Consider the following 22,318-nt stretch of genomic DNA (forward strand, 5'->3'; position numbering starts at 1 on the left):
GAATTTTATTCTGAATGTGGTAGAAGCCGTTGAAAGATTTTAAGTATGGAATGCCAAAATCCCATTTTTATTTTAAAAATTAATTCCTGATGCTGTGTAGAGAATAAATTGGGTGATGGTATGGGTAACAGAGAGATGACCAATTGAAAGATTATTGACGTAATACAGGTGAGAGATGATATCTTCAAATAGAGTGGTGGTGGTAGAGATGAAGAAAAGTAAACAGATTAAGATATACTTTGAAGGTAAAGTCTGGAAGACTCAATGGATTAGAAGGAAATAAGGGAGGAGGGAATCAGGTGATTTTCAGGTTTTTGTATTGAGCAATTTAGTGGCTAGTAGTACCATTTACTGAGCTAAAGAAGACTAGAGAACAGATTTTGGGGGGAGAAGATGTGTAATAGAGAATTCCATTTTAGACAGACTAACTTGGTCTGCTATATCCAAGTGGAAATATTTGATTAGCTGTTGTATGTAAAAACTTGGAGCTCAAAGGAGAGATTTGTATTGGTCATATAAATTTTGGAGTCATCAACATATGGATGATATTTAAAACCAAGGGAAATGATAAAGTCACTGAGAGATTATCTGGTTTGATGGTTATCATCACCATGGGGCCTGTGACAACCATGCTTTTTGGATTTAAAGCATTAGATTTTAGTAATCAGTTAATTGAACTGTCCTTACAGACATGCAAATGGTCATGTGTTTGTCACTCTGTGTTGCCCTGAGATGCCCCATCCCGTGATGTTGAGAGTGAAACAAGATCTTGTGTCCACAGGTGCTCCCTGGATCAGGCCCGTAAGCTTGCTGGTTTCTATTTTCAGTGAGCTGAGGGCCATGTCAGATTTCTGCCACCTACAGGTCAGACCATGAAGTTGAAGGAAATTGAGAGGCCAGCTGTCCAAGCGTGGAGCCCAGCCAGCCAGTACCCTGTGTATCTGGCCACAGGTATGGTGATACTGTGGACTAGGAGCCAGGGGAGGTACACAGGTCCAGGGAAGCTTAATATGCAGAATTCTTTATTGAACATCAGAGAAAGCTTTAGAGTCATGGGGTTGGCTCACAGCAAAGCAAGGGGATATTAGCTGTTTTGGGTACCTGGGGGTAGCCTTGGACTATGGCTCAAGGCTAGGCACCTCATGTTTTGTTGCAGTTACCATTTGAAAAAGGGTATACTCAGTCTTTTCTTGTTTCTCCTCCTCTCCACTCCCTATATAAATATACCCCAAATCCATACATATTTTGTTGCTCATACGCTGCCTCTTCCTAACTTTTCTTGTGCCTAGGAACATCTGCCCAGCAGCTAGATGCCTCCTTTAGCACAAATGGCACATTGGAAATCTTTGAGGTTGATTTCAGGGACCTTTCTTTGGACTTGAAACGCAAGGGAGTCCTTTCTGCCTCAAGCAGGTACTATGTCTGAAGTGCTGATGGGATGCAGGGCAGACCCTGGTGTAGACCCTGATGGGGAATCCTGGGAGTAGTGTGTGCTCCTCAGGGCTCATGAGGAGACCATGAGGGGAGAAGGATCCTCACTAAGTTGGAGAGAAGTTAGCTCTGGGTTTATTTTGCAAAACTATTTAAAAAGCACCCACTCCTTTCTGGTCAGCAGTAGCAGCAGGAGTGTTAGGCAGAATCATGTGATAGAGATGCCTCCCACAGGCCTGGACCTATGAGTACCTGATCTCTCTCTGAATCCAAAGATGTTGACTTCTTCCTCCCTTGTCTCTTGTGAAGGTAAATACCTTACACAATATCCCCCTCTTCTGCCAAAGGGAGGAGAACGAATGATCCTGTCCTCACTGCTGTCAGGGACCGATTGGGACTCATGGCTCTGGCAGGCTTACAGGACGGGCATTCACTTACTAGCGTTTGGTGAGCACATGTATACATTCCAGGCACTATGCTGGGGGCTCTGTATGTCTTACTCATCCCTCGAAATGAGCCTACGCAATAAATAACATTATTCCCATTTCACATAGGAGGGAACCAAAACTCTGAGAAGCTAGGATTTAAGTCTCCACCTGTTTCATTCCAAAGCCTACCTTCTTTCCATTATTCAATTGCTCTTTTATAGGTTTGTAAAGATGAGGCTTACAGTATGAAGCAATGGTCTCCACATTTTTGTACCATTGGAAAAATGTGAATTACTGTATTCAAGTCATTCAATATAAAATTATATATTCAGCCCTAACCAGTTTGGCTCAGTCGATAGAGCGTCAGCCTGCAGACTGAAGGGTCCCAGGTTCGATTCCAGTCAAGGGCATGTACCTTGGTTGCGGGCACATCCCCAGTGGGGAGGGTGCAGGAGGCAGCTGATCAATGTTTCTCTCTCATCTATGTTTCTAACTCTCTATCTCTCTCCCTTCCTCTCTGTAAAAAATCAATAAAATATATTAAAAAAATAAAATTATATATTCCATGTAAATAATGTACATTTATTATTGTACTATTACTAAAGTGTAATTTTAAAAAGTGTAATTTATATCATTTCTTAGATTAAAAATATGAATCTTTTTCTTACAGCCCAGAGAATTACCTTGCCCATCCATCCCAGTTTAGAATACAGTGTTCCATCCTCTTGTGAATTTTTGGGTCCATCCGAGAGATTAGTTAAGATGTTTATTTATTTATTTTATTTTTTTTTTTAAATATATTTTATTGATTTTTTTACAGAGAGGAAGGGAGAAGGATAGAGAGTTAGAAACATCGATGAGAGAGAAGCATCGATGAGAGAGAAGCTGCCTCCTGCACACCCCCTACTGGGGATGTGCCTACAACCACGGTACATGCCCTTGACTGGAATCGAACCTGGGACCCTTCAGTCCCCAGGCCGACGCTCTATCCAGTGAGCCAAACCAGCTAGGGCTAGTTAAGATGTTTAGAAAGAGGTACCCTCTTCTTTATTTTCATGGTTTAATCTAATAATGACGATTAGTTATTGTGTCCTTTTTCTTGAACCCCTGTATCATTTTATGACAGTATCTGTATTTTGCAGTTTTTCATATATCTTTGTATTGGTACCTTTAGAAGAGCAGGCACTGGAGGGTTTACCAATCATGATGAGATATTCTTAGCCTCTAAGCAAGCATTTCAGAAAGGGCCCCTGACAGGGGTGAGCTAATTCAATAATGTTTCGATTCCTGGAGGTAAGAAAAGGGGCAGTGGGCAAGGGGTCTTATTCTTGACAGGCCAGGCAGCAGCTTCAGCACAGTCGTGGTTCCTTAATCTTAGAGTTCCCAAAAAAGGGGCAATATAACTGCTTAGGAAACCTCGAAATTGAATCCTAAGGCCCATGTGGGCAGAGATTTTTGCCAGTGTTATTCACTGCTGTATCTCTAGCACCTAGAACAATGCTTGGCATGAGGTGCTTAATAAATACTTATTGAATGAATGAGTGAAGTAAGAAATTCCTGGGTTATCAAACTGAGCATTCTCTCTATCACTTCAGTTAGTTATATTAGTCTTCACTTAGTCTAAGAGCTTTTCAAGGGTGATGGTCTTGTGCAAGTGAACTAAAGTGAAAATGTTTTGCAGCCAACTAGGTTGAAGGGACCCTTTTTGAAATGTTGGTACTGAACGTGGGCATCATGAACTTTACCTCATGTCCTGCTCCACCCTGCAGGGATTTGTGGGCTACAACCAACATAAATAGTACAGTTAATTGCACCATAATTGTTTCCAAAGATTGGTTCTCATTCCCACAGACCTAAGGGATTGCCTTTGACACCGTCCTGTTAGGTCCTTTCGAAGAAGTCATCTTAGACAGCGTAAGCATAAGACACCCACTTCTTTCTGTTCCAGCCAGGGTTAAGTCACTTACTCAAAAGTCAGCATCACAAACTATTGACCAAGATGATCAGGGTAGATAGAGGGCTACCCATCCTTTGCTTTATGCTTTCCTCTTTCTTTTCTTTTGTGTCATCTTCTGCATGGTTTAGTGCAGCAGGGATAGAGAGTTAGAAACATTGATGAGAGAGAAACATCAGCTGCCTCCTGCACACTCCCTACTGGGGATGTTCCCGCAACCAAGGTACATGCCCTTGACAGGAATTGAACCTGGGACCCTTGAGTCCGCAGGCCGACACTCTATCCATTGAGCCAAACCGGTTAGGGCTCTCCCACCTTTTTAAAAACTCCTCCTTATGTCTCTTCATTATTAACTAAACATATACTTTTAAAAATCTTCTCCTTTCCTTTGCCTGCCCTGTTCACCAGGCCCATGCCTCAACCACATTTGAATCCTGAAAATCCCCTTCTCCTCAATCCATGATGCACCAGAGAAATATCCATTTAGAAATATCTGACTGAAGAGAAGTGTTCTGAAATACTGGTATAGATGTAGATAAGGGACAATCTCAAGCTATAAATAGACTGATAAATGTCACTGGATGCAATCAGAATCAATATGGATTAGCATGTGCACTGAAGCAAGCGATGTTTGACTGGTGATGAATCTCACTCAAGAGGAAAGGTTTCTCGGAAAATAATACGTTGTTTATGTATTGATTTTGAACTGAGAATATAGCTGCTGTGGCTGAATAATGTCAGAGGCCAATGTGTGATCTGCTTTCCACCTCTATCTACTCTGAGGTTCTAGATCTCTTGAGAGGCCTCCGTAATCTCTGTATGACCCAGCCTCTTCACATGGAGAAAGCAGGTGATCTATCTTCCAGTACTTCCACCCTGGTTCTATCTTCTTTGGGGGCATTTTGATCTCTCTTTGGGTGCCTGTGTAAGGGACAACACCAAACAGAAAAAAGATCACTTTGTATACTTCTCTTAGTTTTCCAGTTTCTAAGACTTGCCTTCTCTCTAAAAGATGGCAAGATCACAGAATAGAGAGAGCATGTGCTTTGCTGTTGGACATACCTGGGTTCAAATCCCAGTTTTGCCATCTACTGTCCTCTTGGACATGTTATTTAACTTCTCTGGCCCTGTTTTCTCTGCTGTAAATCTAGGATGTATAGTAGACACATAATGGGCTGGCACATACAATGCATTCAGAAAAGTAGTTCTTTTCTCAGACAGCCATTGTTCCACTCCACTGTCTTCATTCTCTAGCTTGGAGCACTGCCTTCAACACTCAGTGTGACTTTTTAAGGAAACTTGGAGTTCCTCAACTATTTTGGACTGGATGTGGATAAGCTCATTTTCACTTTAGTTCACTTGCACAAGGCTGAGATTTTTCAAAAGGAACTTTAAGCAAATAAAAGCAAACTCCAAAACAAAAAAAAGTACATAAATCATAGCAAGAATTTATCCAGCACATATTCCTAATCACTAAAGCTTGGCCTCAGAGGAGCTTAACTGGTGTGACGTTCTGCTCTCATACACTTGAGTTTATTCTCTTCAGTCCTCTGTTTTGCTTTTCACTAGAAGCATAGCAATGAGCTGGTTGTTAGGGCTGGTTCTATCTTTGTGAAGTTCAATGTCTTCCCTGATTGTTCTAGGCTGGTGTGCAGTCTGATGCATCTAGTACAGTCATTCTCAACCTCAACCTGGCTGCTGGTTAGAATTACCTGGATTGTCTTGCTGAAAATGTAGGTTCTAAAGTCCTGTCTCTGAAAATTCTGCTTCACAAGGTCTGAGTAAGAATCAAAGAACTTGTGTTTAGGTGCCACCTATCATTCTGTCACGTCCTAATGTCTCTATTGTTGCCATCATTATCCTGGGAACCTCTTTAGCAGAGAATTACACTTCTATTCTTTTGTTTTCCTTCCTTCCCATACAAACTTTTCTTCCTACACCTCCCCCTTAATTCGCTTAGTTTCTATTTTCAGGCCAAGGCCATCATTTTTATTTTTACCCCCTTTTTTTAAGTATTCTAACATAGACAAGTTGTAGACTAATACAATAAACACTTGTGTACCTTCACTTAGTTCATTGCTTGTTAACATTTTGTCACATTTGCTCACATGCTCGCATGTGCTCTCTTTCTCTACACACACCCACAGCTATCTCTGGTCCTCTGTCCATTTGCAGAGCAGAGCTGATCAACACTCCTTGAGCCTACTGAACGATCAATCCCTGTCCTTGCTTGATCATCCCAGGTGATCCTATTCAGGCTCCAGCTTCACCCTCACTCATTAAGTGGCTAACAAAATAGAATGTACCGTCTACATGCTTACAGAAAGAAAATCATTTTGTCTGCATTGCAGCCACTGTAGAGGAACTGGGTCCTCTTCTCAAACCCTTTGGTGACCCCCGCAACCTTGAGGTCTCTGGTACCTTCTACTCTGGTCTGTATGTCATGTGTTCTGACCATAGTGAGGTCACTGCACCTCTTCTACCATTCCCAGGTGAGGTTTTCACTACCATACCCCCCTCTGGTTCCTGTGTGGCCTGTTATGGGCTTCTCTAGTCACTCTGTTGACTTTCCCACTGCTACACTGACCTCTAGCTCCAGGATGCCTCTAGCCCCAGTATACTAGTAAAGCACATTCTTCTGCCCTATTAAGATCAGACAACCTTAGAAAACATAGCCTTTCTGACAATAGCTTTAGACCACCATTTGTGTCACCTCTGATGTTTTTTGTTTGTTTTTCAATCTATTGGGGTGACATAGTAATAATATATCATCTGTATATTGCATTGTGTGCTCACCACCCACAGTCTAGTCTCCTGTCACCATATAATTTGATCCTTTACCCTCTTTATCTTCTCCCCATTCCCTTCCCCTCTGGTAACCACAGTACTGTTATCATAGCTCTGCTGTTTTGCTAACCTAATCTGAACTGGTGCTCAGCTCTTCACTTCTGACAGGTTGGCTCTGCTCTTATGACTGGCCAAACAGGTTCCTGCCTGATCACCCCACTCACTTTCTTTGCTGACTGTTCCTAAGGTGAGGGATCTTAGGACACCATTCAGTGTGAAATCTGATTTCTCGGAAGGGCTGTGGAAATATCCTTGGCTAGCAGCTGGGGAATGGACAGACCACTTAGGAAGCTTTGAAGGGTTTCACATGCCTTCTTTAGGGGCTTTGCAGAAGACCTACACCTGTCTGCAGGGGGCCCAGGGTCCATCCCTTTTTTTTTTTTTTTTGGTAAGACACTGGCAGTACCTTGTTATAAGCATCCTCAGGAAACCAGAAAAGTGTTTCCCAGAAGGTGTGTTTATTCTTCATGCTTCTGTGTCTCTAGGGCTGGGCCATGGCAGCCACACAATGCTTCAGTGAGCTAGCCACACGGGGAAGGCATGAAGTCCTTGGTTTTTTTCTCACATCCAGTTTGAGAGGGAAGAGGGGACATCAATTCTTGGTCTAGGGAATCTGCTTCTAGTTAGGGACAGAAAAGTTTGGTCTTCCTCTAAACAGGCATTATAGATCTCAGGCATTAAAATAAAATGGGCTTGACTTTGAACCTTGATTCTGCTACTTCCTAGCTGTAAAATAGGGATAAAATTACTAGCTGTACATGCAAAAGTTTCATAACTTCTCTGGCCTTAGTTTCCTCAACTGAAAGTAGAATCAATAATAACACCATATGGCAGTGGTTCTCAACCTTGGCTGCACAGTAGAATCACCTGGGAATCTTTTTAAAAGCCTGATTTCTAGGCCCCATCCTCCGGAAATTCTGTTTCTTTGTTACTAATGCTGTGGCCTCACCCCATAACAAAGAAACAGAATTTCCGGAGGATGAGGCCCAGAAGTCAGGCTTTTAAAAAGATTCCCAGGTGATTCTAATGTGCAGCCAAGGTTGAGAACCACTGCCTTATGGGGTTGTTGAATATTCAATCAGTTAATACATGTAAAGCACTTAAGATAGTGCTTGGTACATAGGAAGTATTCAATAAATGTTAGTTGTTATTTGAGTTGTGAGGATGGGGTGAAGTGACCTATTTGAAGTATTTATCACTAGGCCTATATAATACTAACTTTTAAAAAAAGTATCCCCACACAACTCTGAGGCAGTGGCTTCCCGGCTTCTAGTGTAACATAGAGGGGATATTTTTCAGAGAAAGGGCAGGACTCAGCAGAGGAGACCTTCATTCTGGGTCTGGGATATGAGGAAGACAGGCAGGCCCCAGCTCAGGGTGGGAATGCCTGCATAATGGCAGAGGCTGGCAGAGAGGCTTGCTCATATGGACCTGGACTGGTGCTGATTCACGTTCCTCCTCTCTGTAGGTTTCGCAAGCTGATCTGGGGGAGCTTTGGCAATGGGAACCTGGACGGCACCGGGTTTATTGCAGGCGGCGGGGACAACGGCATGCTTACACTATACAGTGTGGCCCACATTCTGTCTCCAGGAAAGGAGCCTGTGATTGCCCAGAGACAGAAGCACACGGGGGCTGTGAGAGCCCTTGACTTTAACCCTTTCCAGGTACCACATTTCATTTGGTCAGACATGGCCAAGCCCCCAAGCAATAGACCGAATGGAAGCACTCACTTACGACTTTCAGTCTGTAACTCTGAACCCTTCCCAGGCTGTTTCGGGGGAGGCTTTGAAAGCCTCATCTATGGGTCTCCTTCCCCCTCTCCTGCTCCCATCTCTTCTGGGAAGGTGGTCTCCAAAGACCTGTGCTTTGTACAGGGCAACCTGCTGGCCTCAGGGGCGAGTGATTCCGAAATCTTCATTTGGGACTTGAATAACCTGAGTGTGCCAATGACCCCAGGATCCAAGTCACAGGTGAGGAGGCTCCAGGGCTGCTGCTTACAGTGTGCAGCTGACTTTCCCAGGGAGGCAGCCAGAGCATAGGAGATTTTAGGCTTTACCACTGGAGGGCAATAAAGCTCCACAGACAATGTGCTACCAGCCAGATGATGACAGGGATGGAGGGGAGTGTGTGTGTGTGTGTGTGTGTGTGTGTGTGTGTGTGTGTGTTTGGATGGGTGGTTTGTGGTCATTAACTGTCTTAGGGGTTGGAGTTAGACATTGAGAGAGACATTGTATAGCTTAGGCAAGGTTAAGCGGGCTTGGTGCAGAGGGGACTCCCAGATATACCCTGGTCCTTTCTGTGGGAGGGTCAGCCTTGTCTCTGTATCTGGTTTTCCGATGCAGTCGGGGGTCTCATGTATTTCTGTCTCTAAGTGTGCCTATCTGTCAGTCTATAGCTGGGCCTATCTTTTTGCTTCCTGGCTTTCCCCTGGCTTATGCTTACAGTATCGTGAGGTAAGTTAAGAATGAATTTGATAGCATCTGTGCCCTAAAAGTAGCAATGGCTTTTTTTTTCTTGCCTCGCTCTCTCTGGGAATCTTGGGTGTTTATGTTCCCCTTCCTCACTTCCTCCTTCTATCCTTGAAGGTTATTTTTAAATCTTGACTCTATCCTCTCAGGAGCACCTTGAGATAGGAGTGAAACCCAAGTGTGCCTACCATTGTCTCAGCTTCTGAACCAGTACCCTAAAGGAACCTCTCTAGAAAATTCAACTCCAGCTCCCTGAGACTGTCTTGGTTTGGGTAGCACCATATCTACTGTTAGGCTTTCTGTGTGTGGTTGGGAGCAGTGGAACAGCAATTGCCTTTTGGTTGGGGGGGATAGCAAGTTGTCCTTCACCTGCTACCGCCATCCTGCCTCAGCAGCCCCCGGAAGACATCAAGGCACTTTGTTGGAACCGGCAAGTTCAACACATTTTGTCTTCTGCTCACCCCAGCGGCAAGGCAGTTGTATGGGATCTCAGGAAGAATGAACCTATCATCAAAGTCAGTGATCACAGCAGCAGGGTGAGTCATGAAGCAAAATATAGGCTTGGGCTGTGGCTTCTCTCTCAGGTGTAGTCATTGCAGCTACTCCACCCCAGGCCAGGGTTCTGTTTGCAGCGGTTACACATGTGGATTCAGCCCCTAGCAGATTTCCTATTGAGAGTGAAAGCTTAGGGACCTAAACAGACCTGATAATGGGCACTTCTAAGGCTCCTTCCTTTTTCATGGTCATCACGTATTTCCCGATGGCTGTGGTGGTCTCAGTCACCTAGACGAGACACAAAACCTGTCCTCAGAGGGGTCCCATCCCAATTGGGCAGAACGGGTTCTCACTAGAATGGGCAGGTTATGTTACCCATTGGAGTCTGCTTTGTTCACAGATGCACTGCTCAGGCCTGGCCTGGCACCCAGACATAGCCACTCAGTTGGTGCTATGCTCAGAAGATGATCGTCTCCCAGTGATTCAGCTGTGGGACTTGCGCTTCGCCTCCTCGCCCCTGAAGGTGCTGGAGAGCCATAGCAGGTAGTATCTCAAACTTCATCTGCATCCTTGGTGGAGAGCAGGGGCATAATGACCTGGGTAGGGGGCAATGAATGCCTCACTTTAGCTACCAAACATCCTCCCTGTCTTCAAAGCCATCCCAGTGAACACAGTCACCCAGTCCTAGCTCCAGCCCCAACCAAGAGGAGTTCCTTTAGACCCAGAGGTCATGGAAAAGAGCCTGAGATGCCATCTAACTTCTAGAGATGGGAGTGGAGATGGGGAAATGAGAAATATTGGAGCCAGTGTTTAGCCCCCTAGGAGAGTCCCCAGGCTCCCATCTGGTAATGTTCATTTCTTTAGTGATGAGGTTGCCTTCTCCAAGACTTCTCCTTAATAGAAGAACCTTGGCTCCTGTCTGTCCTGCACACAGGCCTGCCTCTGAAGCTGAGTTCTGGGGCCCATAGCAGAGAAAGCAGCCCCACAGTCTGTTCTTTGTGACTAAAAGGCCATGTTGCCTTTATACCTTCTTGGGAACGTTTGAGGGTTAGGTCCTCGCTACTCTCCTGAGCTAAAAAGCACCTATAGGGATGGGTGCTTCTATGATTCATGCTGATTCATAGTCCCTACTCTACAATCAGGGAAAAGAAGAAAGCCATCCTGCAGTGATCTATGGAAGGCAGAGTGATACAGTGCACAGTGCATAGGCTCTTAGAATTGACTTGGGTTCTGGCTGTTTGCTGAAAATTCCTTAATTTTTTAAAACCCCATTTTTCTCATTTGTAAAATGAAATCAGGCTGCTCATTTTGTAGGGATGAGATTTATCAGAGATATATAAAGTACCCTATTCAGAGTAGGCCTTTGGCCAATGCTATGGTCAGAGGGACCTCCTTCCTTTTTAGGGGTATCTTGTCAGTGTCGTGGAGCCAGGCTGATGCTGAGCTGCTGCTCAGTAGTGCCAAGGACAACCAGGTCTTGTGCTGGAACCTTGTGAGCAGCGAGGTAGGCTGGCCCTTCTGTGGGCGTTCTGGGATGGGAGATGAGATGGTAGGGGAAACCCAGCAGCAGCTATGCATTCTGGGCCGCCTTATCTATGTCAGGGTTTCCCTGATGGTGTGTTCCCTCATATTAGGTGGCATATAAGCTACCCACACAGAGCAGCTGGTGCTTTGATGTGCAGTGGTGCCCTCGGAACCCTCCAGTATTCTCTGTTGCCTCCTTTGACGGCTGGATCAGTTTGTACTCTGTGATGGGTAGGAGCTGGGACGTCCAGCAGATGAGACAGGTTGACAAGGTTTGAAGGGCTTAATGAAAAATGCTGGAGGGAAGGGGCTGTCTCTCTTTGTGGGGAGAGAGCAGGACATATGGCCTGGGAAGAAGTGGGGATATTGAAGAGTAGGAGGGCAGGGCCCTGAGTTTGGGAGGGCTCTACTTTTGCTCCAGTGCCCATCTTCCTGGGAGGAAGTCAGTCCTGCCACAATACAAAAGAGGCCTTCATCTTCACTTTTGTTCTTAGATGTTCCCTGTGGTATTTCAGGGACATTGGACCTCATGCTGGGACATTATTTTGGAAGTATGAACTGTTTTACCTCCCTTGCTCCTACATATCCATTTTGTGTCGCATTCCTCTGAAGACCTTAGAACCAGTAGGCTTTCCAAAAGCCTACTTCATGGGAATCCCACAATCACCAGTAGAATACGGGAGTCTCATCTTTCTGGGCTAGATTAGGTATCTCAAGGATTTCTCCCAAAATGGAGTTTGTAGGTGGAGTTCCTGGCTAGGCCACCATTTCAGGCTGGTGATGCAGGTGTCCTTTTGCCCCTAGATCTCTTCCTCCTTCAGCAAAGGCCAGCCTCTCCCACCATTGCAGATGCCAGAGCAAGTGACTCAAGCATCATTGATACCTCCTCTGAAAAAAACCCCCAAATGGATGAGAAGGCCAGCAGGTGTTTCATTTGCTGTAAGTGTAGTGTGTGTATGTGCGAGGTTGTGTGTGTGAGGGCTTGTGAAGCCTACTGTGTGCCCAGCATGGAGCTACGTTCTGTAGGAGATACTTTTTCCATCTACCTGTGTCTCAGAGTAGGTCCCGCTTAACTACTCAAGCTTCCCTCTCTACCCTTCACCTGCTTGCTGTCAGTCCTGTATAAAAGGCATTGATTGCTTTAGACCTCCCGGTTATGGAGAACTGCTTGAGATGCCACCTGATTTTTGTCTAATCTTTATGTGTCTGGACTGGTAGTGAGTCTAGCTATGCAAAGGTTACAATACAAAGCAGGAAAGAAAAAAATAGATTTCATCCTGTCAGTCCTCTGCTCAAAACCCATGACCCCCATTACCTTATTGGCTCAAAGTCAAGTGTACACAGCACCCCTTTACCCTTCCAGTTTTTATTCCCACCTTATTCTTAGGTGTTCTCTATGGTCCAAATAAATATGACTCTCTTATGTCCCACAAATAATTCCCCAACTCTGCTGCCTCCACCTGTACCCCATCCTTCAGCTTCTCTCTCAGGCTATTGAATCCTGGTACAGCCTTTCAAGGTCCCTCACTTAAATACCACCCCCTTTGGGAGGCCCATCTTTAACCCTCATCAAACTTAACCTCACTTCTGTAATCTCACAGATTTATACTCCTGTATGATACATTCTAACTCAGGGGTGGGCAAACTTTTTGACTCGAGGGCCACAATGGGTTCTTAAACTGGACCGGAAGGCCGGAACAAAAGCATGGATGGAGTGTTTGTGTGAACTAATATAAATTCAAAGTAAACATCATTACATAAAAGGGTATGGTCTTTTTTTTTTTTTAGTTTTATTCATTTCAAACGGGCCGGATCCGGCCCGTGGGCCGTAGTTTGCCCACGGCTGTTCTAACTGCACTAAACTTACGTAGATGCATGTCTCAGGACCCTACTAAGTAATAGTCCCCTAGTGGATAGGGACCACATCTTCTCATTTTTATCCCTAAAGCAGTGCTTCTCAAACTTTAATGTGCATACAAATCACCTGGGGCTCTTATTAAAATTCTAATTCTGCTTCATTTGATCTGGGGTTGGGCCTAAGATTCTGATTTTCCACCAAGTTCTCAAGGTGATGCCCTTGCTGCTGGTCTGAGGAGTAGCAAGGCCCTAAAACACCTAGCCCAATGCTTTAAATACTAGGCTTGAATTAAAAGCAGAGGGATAAAAGTAGAGGCTCTTGTTTTCAGAGCCAGCAGTTTTATTAGGGAGATCAGACCAACACACTCAAGAGGCAGCGAAGTGAAGGATTCTGAGGTCACGAGACCTGAATTATTATCGATCTGTCGCTTATCAGCTGTGTAACCTTGGGCAGGTCACTTCACTCAGGACTTGAGTGTTCTTATCTGCAACACAGGGATAGTGATAGCTGCCTAGTTTACGTTAGTGAATTGACATGAAGCTCAAATAAAAATATATGTAAGCACTTGTCAAACTCTTCAGTACTATACCAATCCAAATTCAGGTGGTTTTGTTTAGCACTAATCAAAGTACAGTATATAGATTTTGTGCTGTAGGAGTCAAGAGAGGAATTCTGCCTGGGAAAGCTCATTAAGGAGGGGGTCTGAGGAAGGGAAATAGTGAATGGCTAGGGCAGTGGTCGGCAAACTCATTAGTCAACAGAGCCAAATATCAACAGTACAACTGAAATTTCTTTTGAGAGAGCCAAATTTTTTAAACTTAAACTATATAGGTAGGTACATTGTTAGTAGTTAACTTAATTAGGGTACTCCTAAGGCTTAGGAAGAGCTGCCCGCACTCAAGGAGCCAAAGAGCCACATGTGGCTCACGAGCCACAGTTTGCCGATCACGGGGCTAGGGAATAAAGCAGGAGTTGTCAACCTTGGCTGTAATTGGAATAACCTGAAGAATTTAAAAATACTGATGCCTGGTCCCACCCCCAGAGATTCTGATTTTATTGTTTGGCGTAGAGCCTGGCAACTCTGAACAGCTCCCCAGGTCATTTTAATATGGAGCCAAGGTGGAGAACTGCTAGAGTAAAGGGCCTTTACTAAGCTTTGTATTTATGCCGAGTGCTTTATATAAAGTACCTAATTTGGTGAGAAGGATGCTCAGGTTGAGGTGTTGTGGTAGGTGAGGGCACAGAGCAGGAAGGAACTGGGGACTTGGGGGATGTGGCGCAGTCACACAAGTGAGCAGGGAGAGGTGCTGCAGAGGCAGGTCTGGTCATGGTTTTGAAGGATTTTGTGTACAACAAGCAGAGTAGCTTCAGGTCTCTCCTGTGGCTTTATGAAACCATTACAAGCCCCTGAGTAGCAACAGATACAGGGTTGTGGGCTAATGCTTGGATTGGAGGAAGGAAAAGCCTAGAGCAGCCGTGGGCAAACTACGGCCCGCGGGCCGGATCTGGCCCGTTTGAAATGAATAAAACTAAAAAAAAAGACAGACCATACCCTTTTATGTAATAATGTTTACTTTGAATTTATATTAGTTCACACAAACACTCCATCCATGCTTTTGTTCCGGCCCTCCGGTCCAGTTTAAGAACCCATTGTGGCCCTCGAGTCAAAAAGTTTGCCCACCCCTGGCCTAGAGGCTAGTAACCTATTCCAGTATTCAGGTGCGCTAGCACTGGGAATGGGACAGAGGGACCTTCACAAGAGACATTGAACAAGAGGTAAGACTTTGTTGTTGCTTGGCTGTAGTTGTATAAAGACTGATGATGCCAAGGTGTTTGGTCCAGGTGACTGGGAGAAGGGTGGTGCCAGGACAGATGAGGAGAAGATGAGTACCATGTGCTGAAGTTTTAAGCTGATGGTACTAAAAATGCAGAGCTGGTTTTGATATGGGGGCACATTTGCTACTCAATTCCTGATTCTATTCCATCCCCAAGAGTTCTCTTATTATTGATTTCCTATCCTAGGGTTGACCAACATAGGCCTGTCCTGTGATCTTGACTTGGTGTTAATTTTTAGCTCAAAGGCATGACCGTTATCTTTCTTGTTTTTCCTCACCAGTTTGGGGGGAAGCTGGTTACTTTTGGCCTTCCCAGCACCCCTGCCCATCAGGTGCCACAGCCTTGCCTTCGCCTAGTCTTCATCAGTCAAGTCACCACAGAATCTGAATTCCTGATGCGGTCAGCTGAGCTGCAGGAGGCCCTGAGATCAGGAAATCTCCTCAATTATTGTCAGAACAAGATCCAGCGAGCATCAGTACAAAGTGAAAAGATGCTCTGGCAGTTCCTGAAGGTAGGAAGCCTGAAGGCCGGATGCTCAGCGGTGTTTCCCCAAAGCTGGGTACTGCAACACCAGGAGATGCATAACCACACTGTGACCCAGATTTCAGAGGCCCTGACTCCTAGTAGGTTTTTTCCTACATGACACCCACCCTCTGGACACACAATCTTCATCCTTTACCAGAGAGAGGCTCAAAGACCATTTGCACTAGGAAAGGTGAGGGGTACAAGTGACATTTTCCCTTTTTGCTACTATTGCTTATGTCCTGGATACTTTGCTGGAGCTGAGGTGAAGACTTCCACAGGGCCATGCCGAAGGGCAGATAAGATGATAGGAAGGGAAAGGAAGGGAAGATTAGCTGAAAGGACATATCATTATAAGAAGGCTTTGAGTTTGTTTCAAGTAACCCAAGGCAAGTCATTGTGGTGGGACTCAGGGCTCAAGCCCCGCTCTACTCTGGAGGCATGGCTTCAGTTGCAGTACTGCTTTAACTTCAAGTTCCTTATGACACCAGGAGGAGTGCTATAGATCAAAGGAAGTGAGCAAATGAGAGGAGAGGGCTAAAGAAAGAAAGATAAATAACTGACCAGGCAGACAGTGAGAGGGTTATTCAGATGTTTGGGATTGTAGAGAAGAATGCAATAAGGACAGGGCCTTGTTCCAGGGGATCTGAGAAGGACGTGGGCCTGTGCTTCAGACATAGAACTTAGTGAAGATAGACACCCAGAATCTGGGAAAGAGAAAGGGATTTGAGAAAGATCATCAACTATAGAGTGAAGCTGGAAGACATGTGGGAAGAAAAGAGAAAGGGGAGCTTTTGTTATAAGCAGGATACAGATAATAGCTCCAGGAATGGTGGGGTGGGAAAGAGAATAGAGGGAGTGATCAGTAGTTCAGCCTTTATTTACTCAAGCAGCGGTGTCCATAGGACAGAGGGGAGACTGGTTGAAAAGCTACCCAAGAGCTGTCCATCAGAATGGTCCTGAAGCTGAGTGCAGATGAACATTTCCAAGGGAAGAGCATGGAAGAAGGAGGGGCCTTGAGAGGCTATGGAAAAAATGGTAGTCAGAATTCATGATTCAGTATAGGATCAATGAAGGGCCCAGATCAGTGAACTCAGGTTAGGATATGGCTTCAGGAAGGCTTGGCCCTCAGTATCTGGTACACTGAGTGGGTAAACTGACTTTGTTTACTATATCCATGCACCTTCCAGCAGGAGTCTTCTCAGCCTGACATTTAGACTCAGAAGACTCACTTGGTATCATCTCCTCAGAAAGATGTGAGATAGAAACCACAGCTGTCAGCAGGGCAGCATCAGGTGTTCCCTCCTGGGGCCATTCTTGCAGCATCCATGCAGCAGTGCAGAGTTCTCTTCAGCGCCCCAGAAGGTAGCACAGGTGCAAGGAGTTAAGATGTCTACCAGGCAGGTATGTAAGTTGTCCTGGCTTAGAAGTCTCAAGCCCTCAAGAGCCAATATCTCTTGTACCAACTCCAAAAGTGTAGCTTCTAGAGTCTCTGCAAGGGATCTATTCAGTTGCAAGAGTCTTTGCAATCAGAGAAGCCTAGAACATGGTGCCCCCATCAATTATTTATAGTCTATATAGTTCCAGTCCAAATGCAATTTACCAATCACAAGCAATGTTGCTTAGAAACATAGCTCATATTTTACTATTATCAGGTTACCAAGGTAACAAATGTAGGAAGTCAACTGAAGGTTCACTTTTCATGCAGAGAGGGAAAAGGTTTTGTTAACACTATGCCTACAGCCCAGCAGGAATCAAATCTGAGGAGATAAAAAGGGGGAGTACAAAGAACTATATTGGAGAGTACGCTGGCACAGATGTCCAGTTTTAGCAGGAGAGGGTTATTTACATTCATATAATGGAGACTTCTGTGTCCTGTGGTTCCTTAGGTGACCTTGAAGCAAGACTCCAGAATGCAATTTCTAAAGCTATTAGGATACAGTAAAGATGAGCTTCAGAAGAAGGTAAGCAGCTTTCACATCAGAATCATGTACTTTATATGCAGAGAATCCTATCAGCGGAAACTATCTCAGAACGCCTCTTCCTGAACTTCACTAATGTACACACAAACTTAACCTCCTGGAGTTAGGCTGTTTCCCAGGAAAATAGCTCAAGGATCTTAGTCTAGTTGGTGGGGTTTGGAAGTGGAAATAAAGCAAAATGCTTGTTTGACCTTGTGCTGGGAGAGTGGTACTCATAAGTCTCTCCCTCCAGGTGGCCTTGTGGTTGAAGAGAGACCCAGGGCTGGGTAAGAGCCCTCAGCCCAAGGGAGATAACCTCAGCAGTACCAGACAACAGGCCTTCGGCAGCCAGGTGTGGTAGGAGCCCAGCCAGCCAGACCTACAGTAGCACAGGAGACCGGCTTTTAGGGCATTTCCCCCTTCCTGGCCCTTTGCTTTGCTCTCATAAAGTGCTCAGCTTCTGTAGAAGTCTTCAGACTCCTTCCTCTGTGTCAGTGAGACACAGAGTTCATAAGCTTCTGCGCTGGGAGTGGATCTGTGTTTTAATCATGAACGTGAGCCCTTCCCAAACCTTACCTGCTTCTTCTTTTAGCTTTACCCATTGAGGGTCAAATTTATTACTGTTCCCAGAGAGAGCTACTAAGCCAGCCCTCTGTCTTTGGGGTTCATTTCCTAAGTAGCCACCTTGGTCCTTCCTTGTTCAGGCCTCCAAGCACACCACAGAAGTCTCTGCCTCCTCAGCTTTCTTTGATGAGCTGGTCCCTCAGAACATGACTCCATGGGAGATCCCCATCACAGAAGGTACCCTCTGCATGGGAGTAGGTGGGCTCAGAGTTCTCAGACTTGAGGACATTGCTTTCTTGTCCCTTGCCTCCTGCCTCCCTCCCACCATCACAAATGCTGGGTGGTTCTGTTACAGGTTAGAGCACTCTTTGGCTGTTGATTTTCATGGATGGGTCTTTCCTATGGAAACCTTTCTACTAAGATATTTTCTCAATCCTTCTGTGTTCTTGCTTTAAGGACTGTGACCCTGTCCTTGCTGAGCAATCAGACATCACCTGTGATACTGCCACATGAGTTACTTCCTTATCTTGGGTTCTCTCCTTAGAGAGTAACCAGGACACCCCACTATATTTTGTTGTTGAGGAATGAAACTTGGGAGTTTGTTTGGGGCTAAGGAAGCTGAATGATACAGACATAGGAGGCGTGCTGTGGGCTCTGCAGGTGACGGGAAGCTAGGGTTCGAGGGCAGGTTAACGTGGAGGGGATGCCTCTGTCCCCAGACACAGATGGACTCCTGAGCCAGGCTCTCCTGCTCGGTGAACTGGGCCCTGCTGTGGAGCTGTGTCTGAAAGAAGAGCGCTTTGCTGATGCCATTATCCTGGCCCAGGCTGGGGGCGCAGATCTGCTGAAGCAAACACAGGAACGCTACTTGGCCAAGAAGAAAACCAGAATCTCCTCGGTAACTGCCTACTGTGCAGGAGAGGAGAGGAGGGCATTTCTTGGACTTTGTGAGGTGGATGTCCACACTTTGGGACTGGTGTTCAGAGGATCTGCCAAACTCTTTTCCCACTCTGACCCCGAGCCCCTAGTACGTGGTCTAACAGGAAGCCTGCTCCTGCTGCCTGTGCTGGATGAGTGGTTGATGACCTAATTCCCTCCCTGTCCATTACAGCTGCTAGCCTGTGTTGTGCGGAAGAATTGGAAGGATATGGTGTGCTCCTGTAGCCTGCAGAACTGGAGAGAGGCACTGGCTTTGCTGCTGACATACTCAGGGCCAGAGACATTCCCTGAGCTCTGTGGTAGGTGGCCCTAGGCTTTAGAATGGAGTGGTGTGACTTCAGTGTGGAGTCAGTGGACATGCTGATGGAGGAGGCAGAAGGGCAGGCTGAGCTCTGGGAGGCCAGGCCATGTTATCAGAGCCAAGGTCTGGTTCAGCTGGGAGGCAAGGACTATAGTGCATGCCCCTACTTTCATTTGTTGTCCTGTTTTTCATGTCACCTCTTGAAGCAAGAGCTTTGCCCTTCATTGTAGAGCAGGGTGAGCCTCAGTGTTATCGAAAGCCACTGTGGCTACTTGTTCCATAGCTCATGATCCACCACCCATTTCCAAATAGGGAAAGGAGGAGGAGCCAAGGGAAGCTGTGACATTAAAGAAGTTTCCATCTCTCTGCAGACATCCTGGGTACTCGAATGGAGCAGGAGGGCGACAGGGCACTCACCTCCGAAGCCAGACTCTGTTATGTGTGCTCAGGGAGCGTGGAGAGGCTGGTGGAGTGCTGGGCAAAATGCCACCAGGCTTCATCCCCCATGGCTCTACAGGTACCCCTTCTCTCAGGGCACGGTCCCTTCATTACAGACCCTAAGGAGAGGCTAGTGGTAGGGATGTGCAGGGACATCAGAGCGAGTCCTCTGGTTACCCAGACTGGAGTCAGGGTATAAGGGAAAATGGGCCCTTAATGGCTGGGACCTTCTCCCAAGGATGAGCTGTCACCTCCTCCCCTCCTCAGTCAGGGAGACTGAGCAGAAGCTACTTAGGTATTACTCTTCATAATGTTCTCCTACTTCAGATTTGGTTATACAAGCTTATTCAGTATTTGAGTAATTGTGAGCCTGGGCCTCCTATTAACTGCTATGAAAAATTCTGTGGATCTAAATTGTACCAGACACTCTTCAGGCAACCAGAGAAGATGGGGGGTCACAGACTCACAGGGAGACAAAGTCATACATAAAACAGTAGTATAACTGAGTCTGAAATTGCTGATGGCCTAGCACCGTGGTCGGCAAACTGCGGCTCGAAAGCCACATGCGGCTCTTTGGCCCCTTGAGTGTGGCTCTTCCTAAGCCTTAGGAGTACCCTAATTAAGTTAATAACAATGTACTTACCTATATAGTTTAATTTTAAAAAATTTGGCTCTCAAAAGAAATTTCAATCGTTGTACTGTTGATATTTGGCTCTGTTGACTAATGAGTTTGCCGACCACTGGCCTAGCAGAAAGTGTTAAGAAAGCAAAGAAAATAGGTAGAGATGTACGAGAGTCTAAGATCCCGATGGCCCCACTTGAGCCCAGTGCTAAGAGCTTGAGAGATGAGGCCAAGTGGCCCTTCTTTAACTGTCATGTCTCTTGTATGTCATCACCTTCTGTCTCCATCTGGCTATGGCCAGATGCCCTCCTTCCCATAGTGGGAAGACCCTGGGTGAGCTGCCTGGGCTTAGAGAGCAGGATGTGCTTTGAAGAGGGCTGACTGCTCTCATCCTTGTTCCTCTAGGACCTGATGGAGAAGGTAATGGTTCTGAACAGGAGCTTGGAACGACTGCGGGGTCCTGATGGGGTGAGCCCAGGCCCTGCCACAACCTGCAGGGTCACTCAGTATGCCAACCTCCTGGCAGCCCAGGGCAACCTGTCCACTGCCATGAGCTACCTACCCAATGACTGTGCTCAGGTGAGTGGGGTCTTGGGGAAAGAGCAAACCATTTAATTCAGTCATCTAGCACTGGCTGAGCAATTCAATGTTCTAGGCACTATGCTAAATGCTGAAGCTCCCAGAATAAATAAGATCTAGCCCCTCAGGAAGCTCACAATTCCTTGGGGGGTCGGGGGGTGGGGGAGGAATTAGATGTCACTAACTCATAGTGCCATAACAGAAGTTTATAATAAGCACTGTGGGACTCTAGGGAAGGGGCTGGTTTTTGCCTGCAGAAGTCAAGGAAGGCTTCTGAGTTGTGCTGCATTCAGCACTGCCAGGGGTGAACCTGAGGTGGGGGAGAAGGGGGTGAAGGATTAAAGAAGACAAGAGAATAAAGCTGGGCCTAGGTGGGACACTGCTCTCGGATGGAGTGACAGTGCCACAACCTGCAAGCTGAGTCTTTATTTTATAGCCAGATTCCCTAGGCAAAGTAAGGGCATGGTCAGGATGTTTACAATGTTCTTTCTGTTTCGAATCTATTCAGTTACATGCACCTGGACTCTATCAAGGTTTGTTTTGGCAGCACTTGCTGTACCTCCCACAGCCTGTATCACTTAGCCACCTGGGACCACAGGTTTGGACCATAAGGTCAAGTAGCCTTTGGCTATAATTGTGCTGGGAGATCTTTGCCCTCCAAGCTGGGACTTGTAGTGGCTTTGCCACGAGAGGACCGGGCCCTCTCATTAGTTCGAGGCTTAAACCTGTCCAAACACTGTAGCCGCTCTCCACACTGAGTGGTTAAAATTGTTGAGCTGGACCTTCAAAGAGAAGTAGATATAGGGCAGTGGTTCTCAACCTTGGCTGCACATTAGAAGCACCTGGGAATCTTTTTAAAATCCTGATTTCTGGGCCTCATCCTCCGGAAATTCTGTTTCTTTGTTATGGGGTGAGGCCACAACATGAGTAACAAAGAAACAGAATTTCCGGAGGATGAGGCCCAGAAATCAGGATTTTAAAAAGATTCTCAGGTGATTCTAATGTGCAGCCAAGGTTGAGAACCACTGATATAGAGTGATCTAGGCAAAAAAAAAAAAAAAAAAAAAAAAAAGGCAAGGAGGAAGCCTTGGCAAGGATTGGAGCTATCTTTGAGTCATCTAAAGTGGCTAGAATGTCGAGAGCTGAGGTTTGAATGCTATATGGGGCCAGGCTTGTAAGAGAGGATGTTTGCTTGTTTTAATTTTACTTAACTCAGTTCTTCATTATTATGACTTTATAGCCATCAATTCAGCAGCTGAGAGATCGGCTTTTTCATGCCCAGGGTGCTGATGTCTTGGGCCAGCAGTCTCCTCCTTTCCCCTTTCCTCGAGTCATTGTGGGAGCTACTCCCCACTCTAAAGAAACGTTATCTTGCAAATTGGGATTCCAGCCTTCTCACCAGGTAACACCTTGTTTGTTCATTCATTCAAAAATACCAATTAATGTCTACCAAGTGCCAGGTATGGTTCTAGGCACTCGGAATATATTAGTGAACAGAAATGATAAAAATTCTTGACTTCATAAAGCACAGATTCAGTTATTTTTCTAATA

General features: G+C 45.8%; 1 protein-coding gene across 1 annotated transcript in view; it reads left to right on the plus strand.

The window, feature by feature from the left end:
- SEC31B (SEC31 homolog B, COPII coat complex component) overlaps positions 1-22,318 on the plus strand; it is a 31,397-nt gene that overhangs the window by 1,578 nt on the left and 7,501 nt on the right. Inside the window, exons 2-19 of the mRNA XM_070432506.1 lie at positions 865-951; positions 1,290-1,413; positions 8,129-8,324; positions 8,535-8,630; positions 9,521-9,664; positions 10,024-10,166; positions 11,028-11,127; positions 11,258-11,419; positions 11,952-12,086; positions 15,122-15,352; positions 17,253-17,327; positions 17,578-17,676; positions 18,029-18,125; positions 18,608-18,786; positions 19,000-19,126; positions 19,500-19,645; positions 20,594-20,767; positions 22,008-22,169. Coding sequence (XP_070288607.1) covers positions 873-951; positions 1,290-1,413; positions 8,129-8,324; positions 8,535-8,630; positions 9,521-9,664; positions 10,024-10,166; positions 11,028-11,127; positions 11,258-11,419; positions 11,952-12,086; positions 15,122-15,352; positions 17,253-17,327; positions 17,578-17,676; positions 18,029-18,125; positions 18,608-18,786; positions 19,000-19,126; positions 19,500-19,645; positions 20,594-20,767; positions 22,008-22,169 — 2,469 coding nt within the window. The 5' untranslated portion in view covers positions 865-872. The remainder of the gene's footprint in view (positions 1-864; positions 952-1,289; positions 1,414-8,128; positions 8,325-8,534; positions 8,631-9,520; positions 9,665-10,023; positions 10,167-11,027; positions 11,128-11,257; positions 11,420-11,951; positions 12,087-15,121; positions 15,353-17,252; positions 17,328-17,577; positions 17,677-18,028; positions 18,126-18,607; positions 18,787-18,999; positions 19,127-19,499; positions 19,646-20,593; positions 20,768-22,007; positions 22,170-22,318) is intronic.

Source organism: Myotis yumanensis, unplaced genomic scaffold (genome assembly GCF_028538775.1).
Source record: "Myotis yumanensis isolate MYYU_CA2020_CCGP unplaced genomic scaffold, mMyoYum1.0.hap1 SCAF_13, whole genome shotgun sequence".
Lineage (NCBI taxonomy): Eukaryota > Metazoa > Chordata > Mammalia > Chiroptera > Vespertilionidae > Myotis > Myotis yumanensis.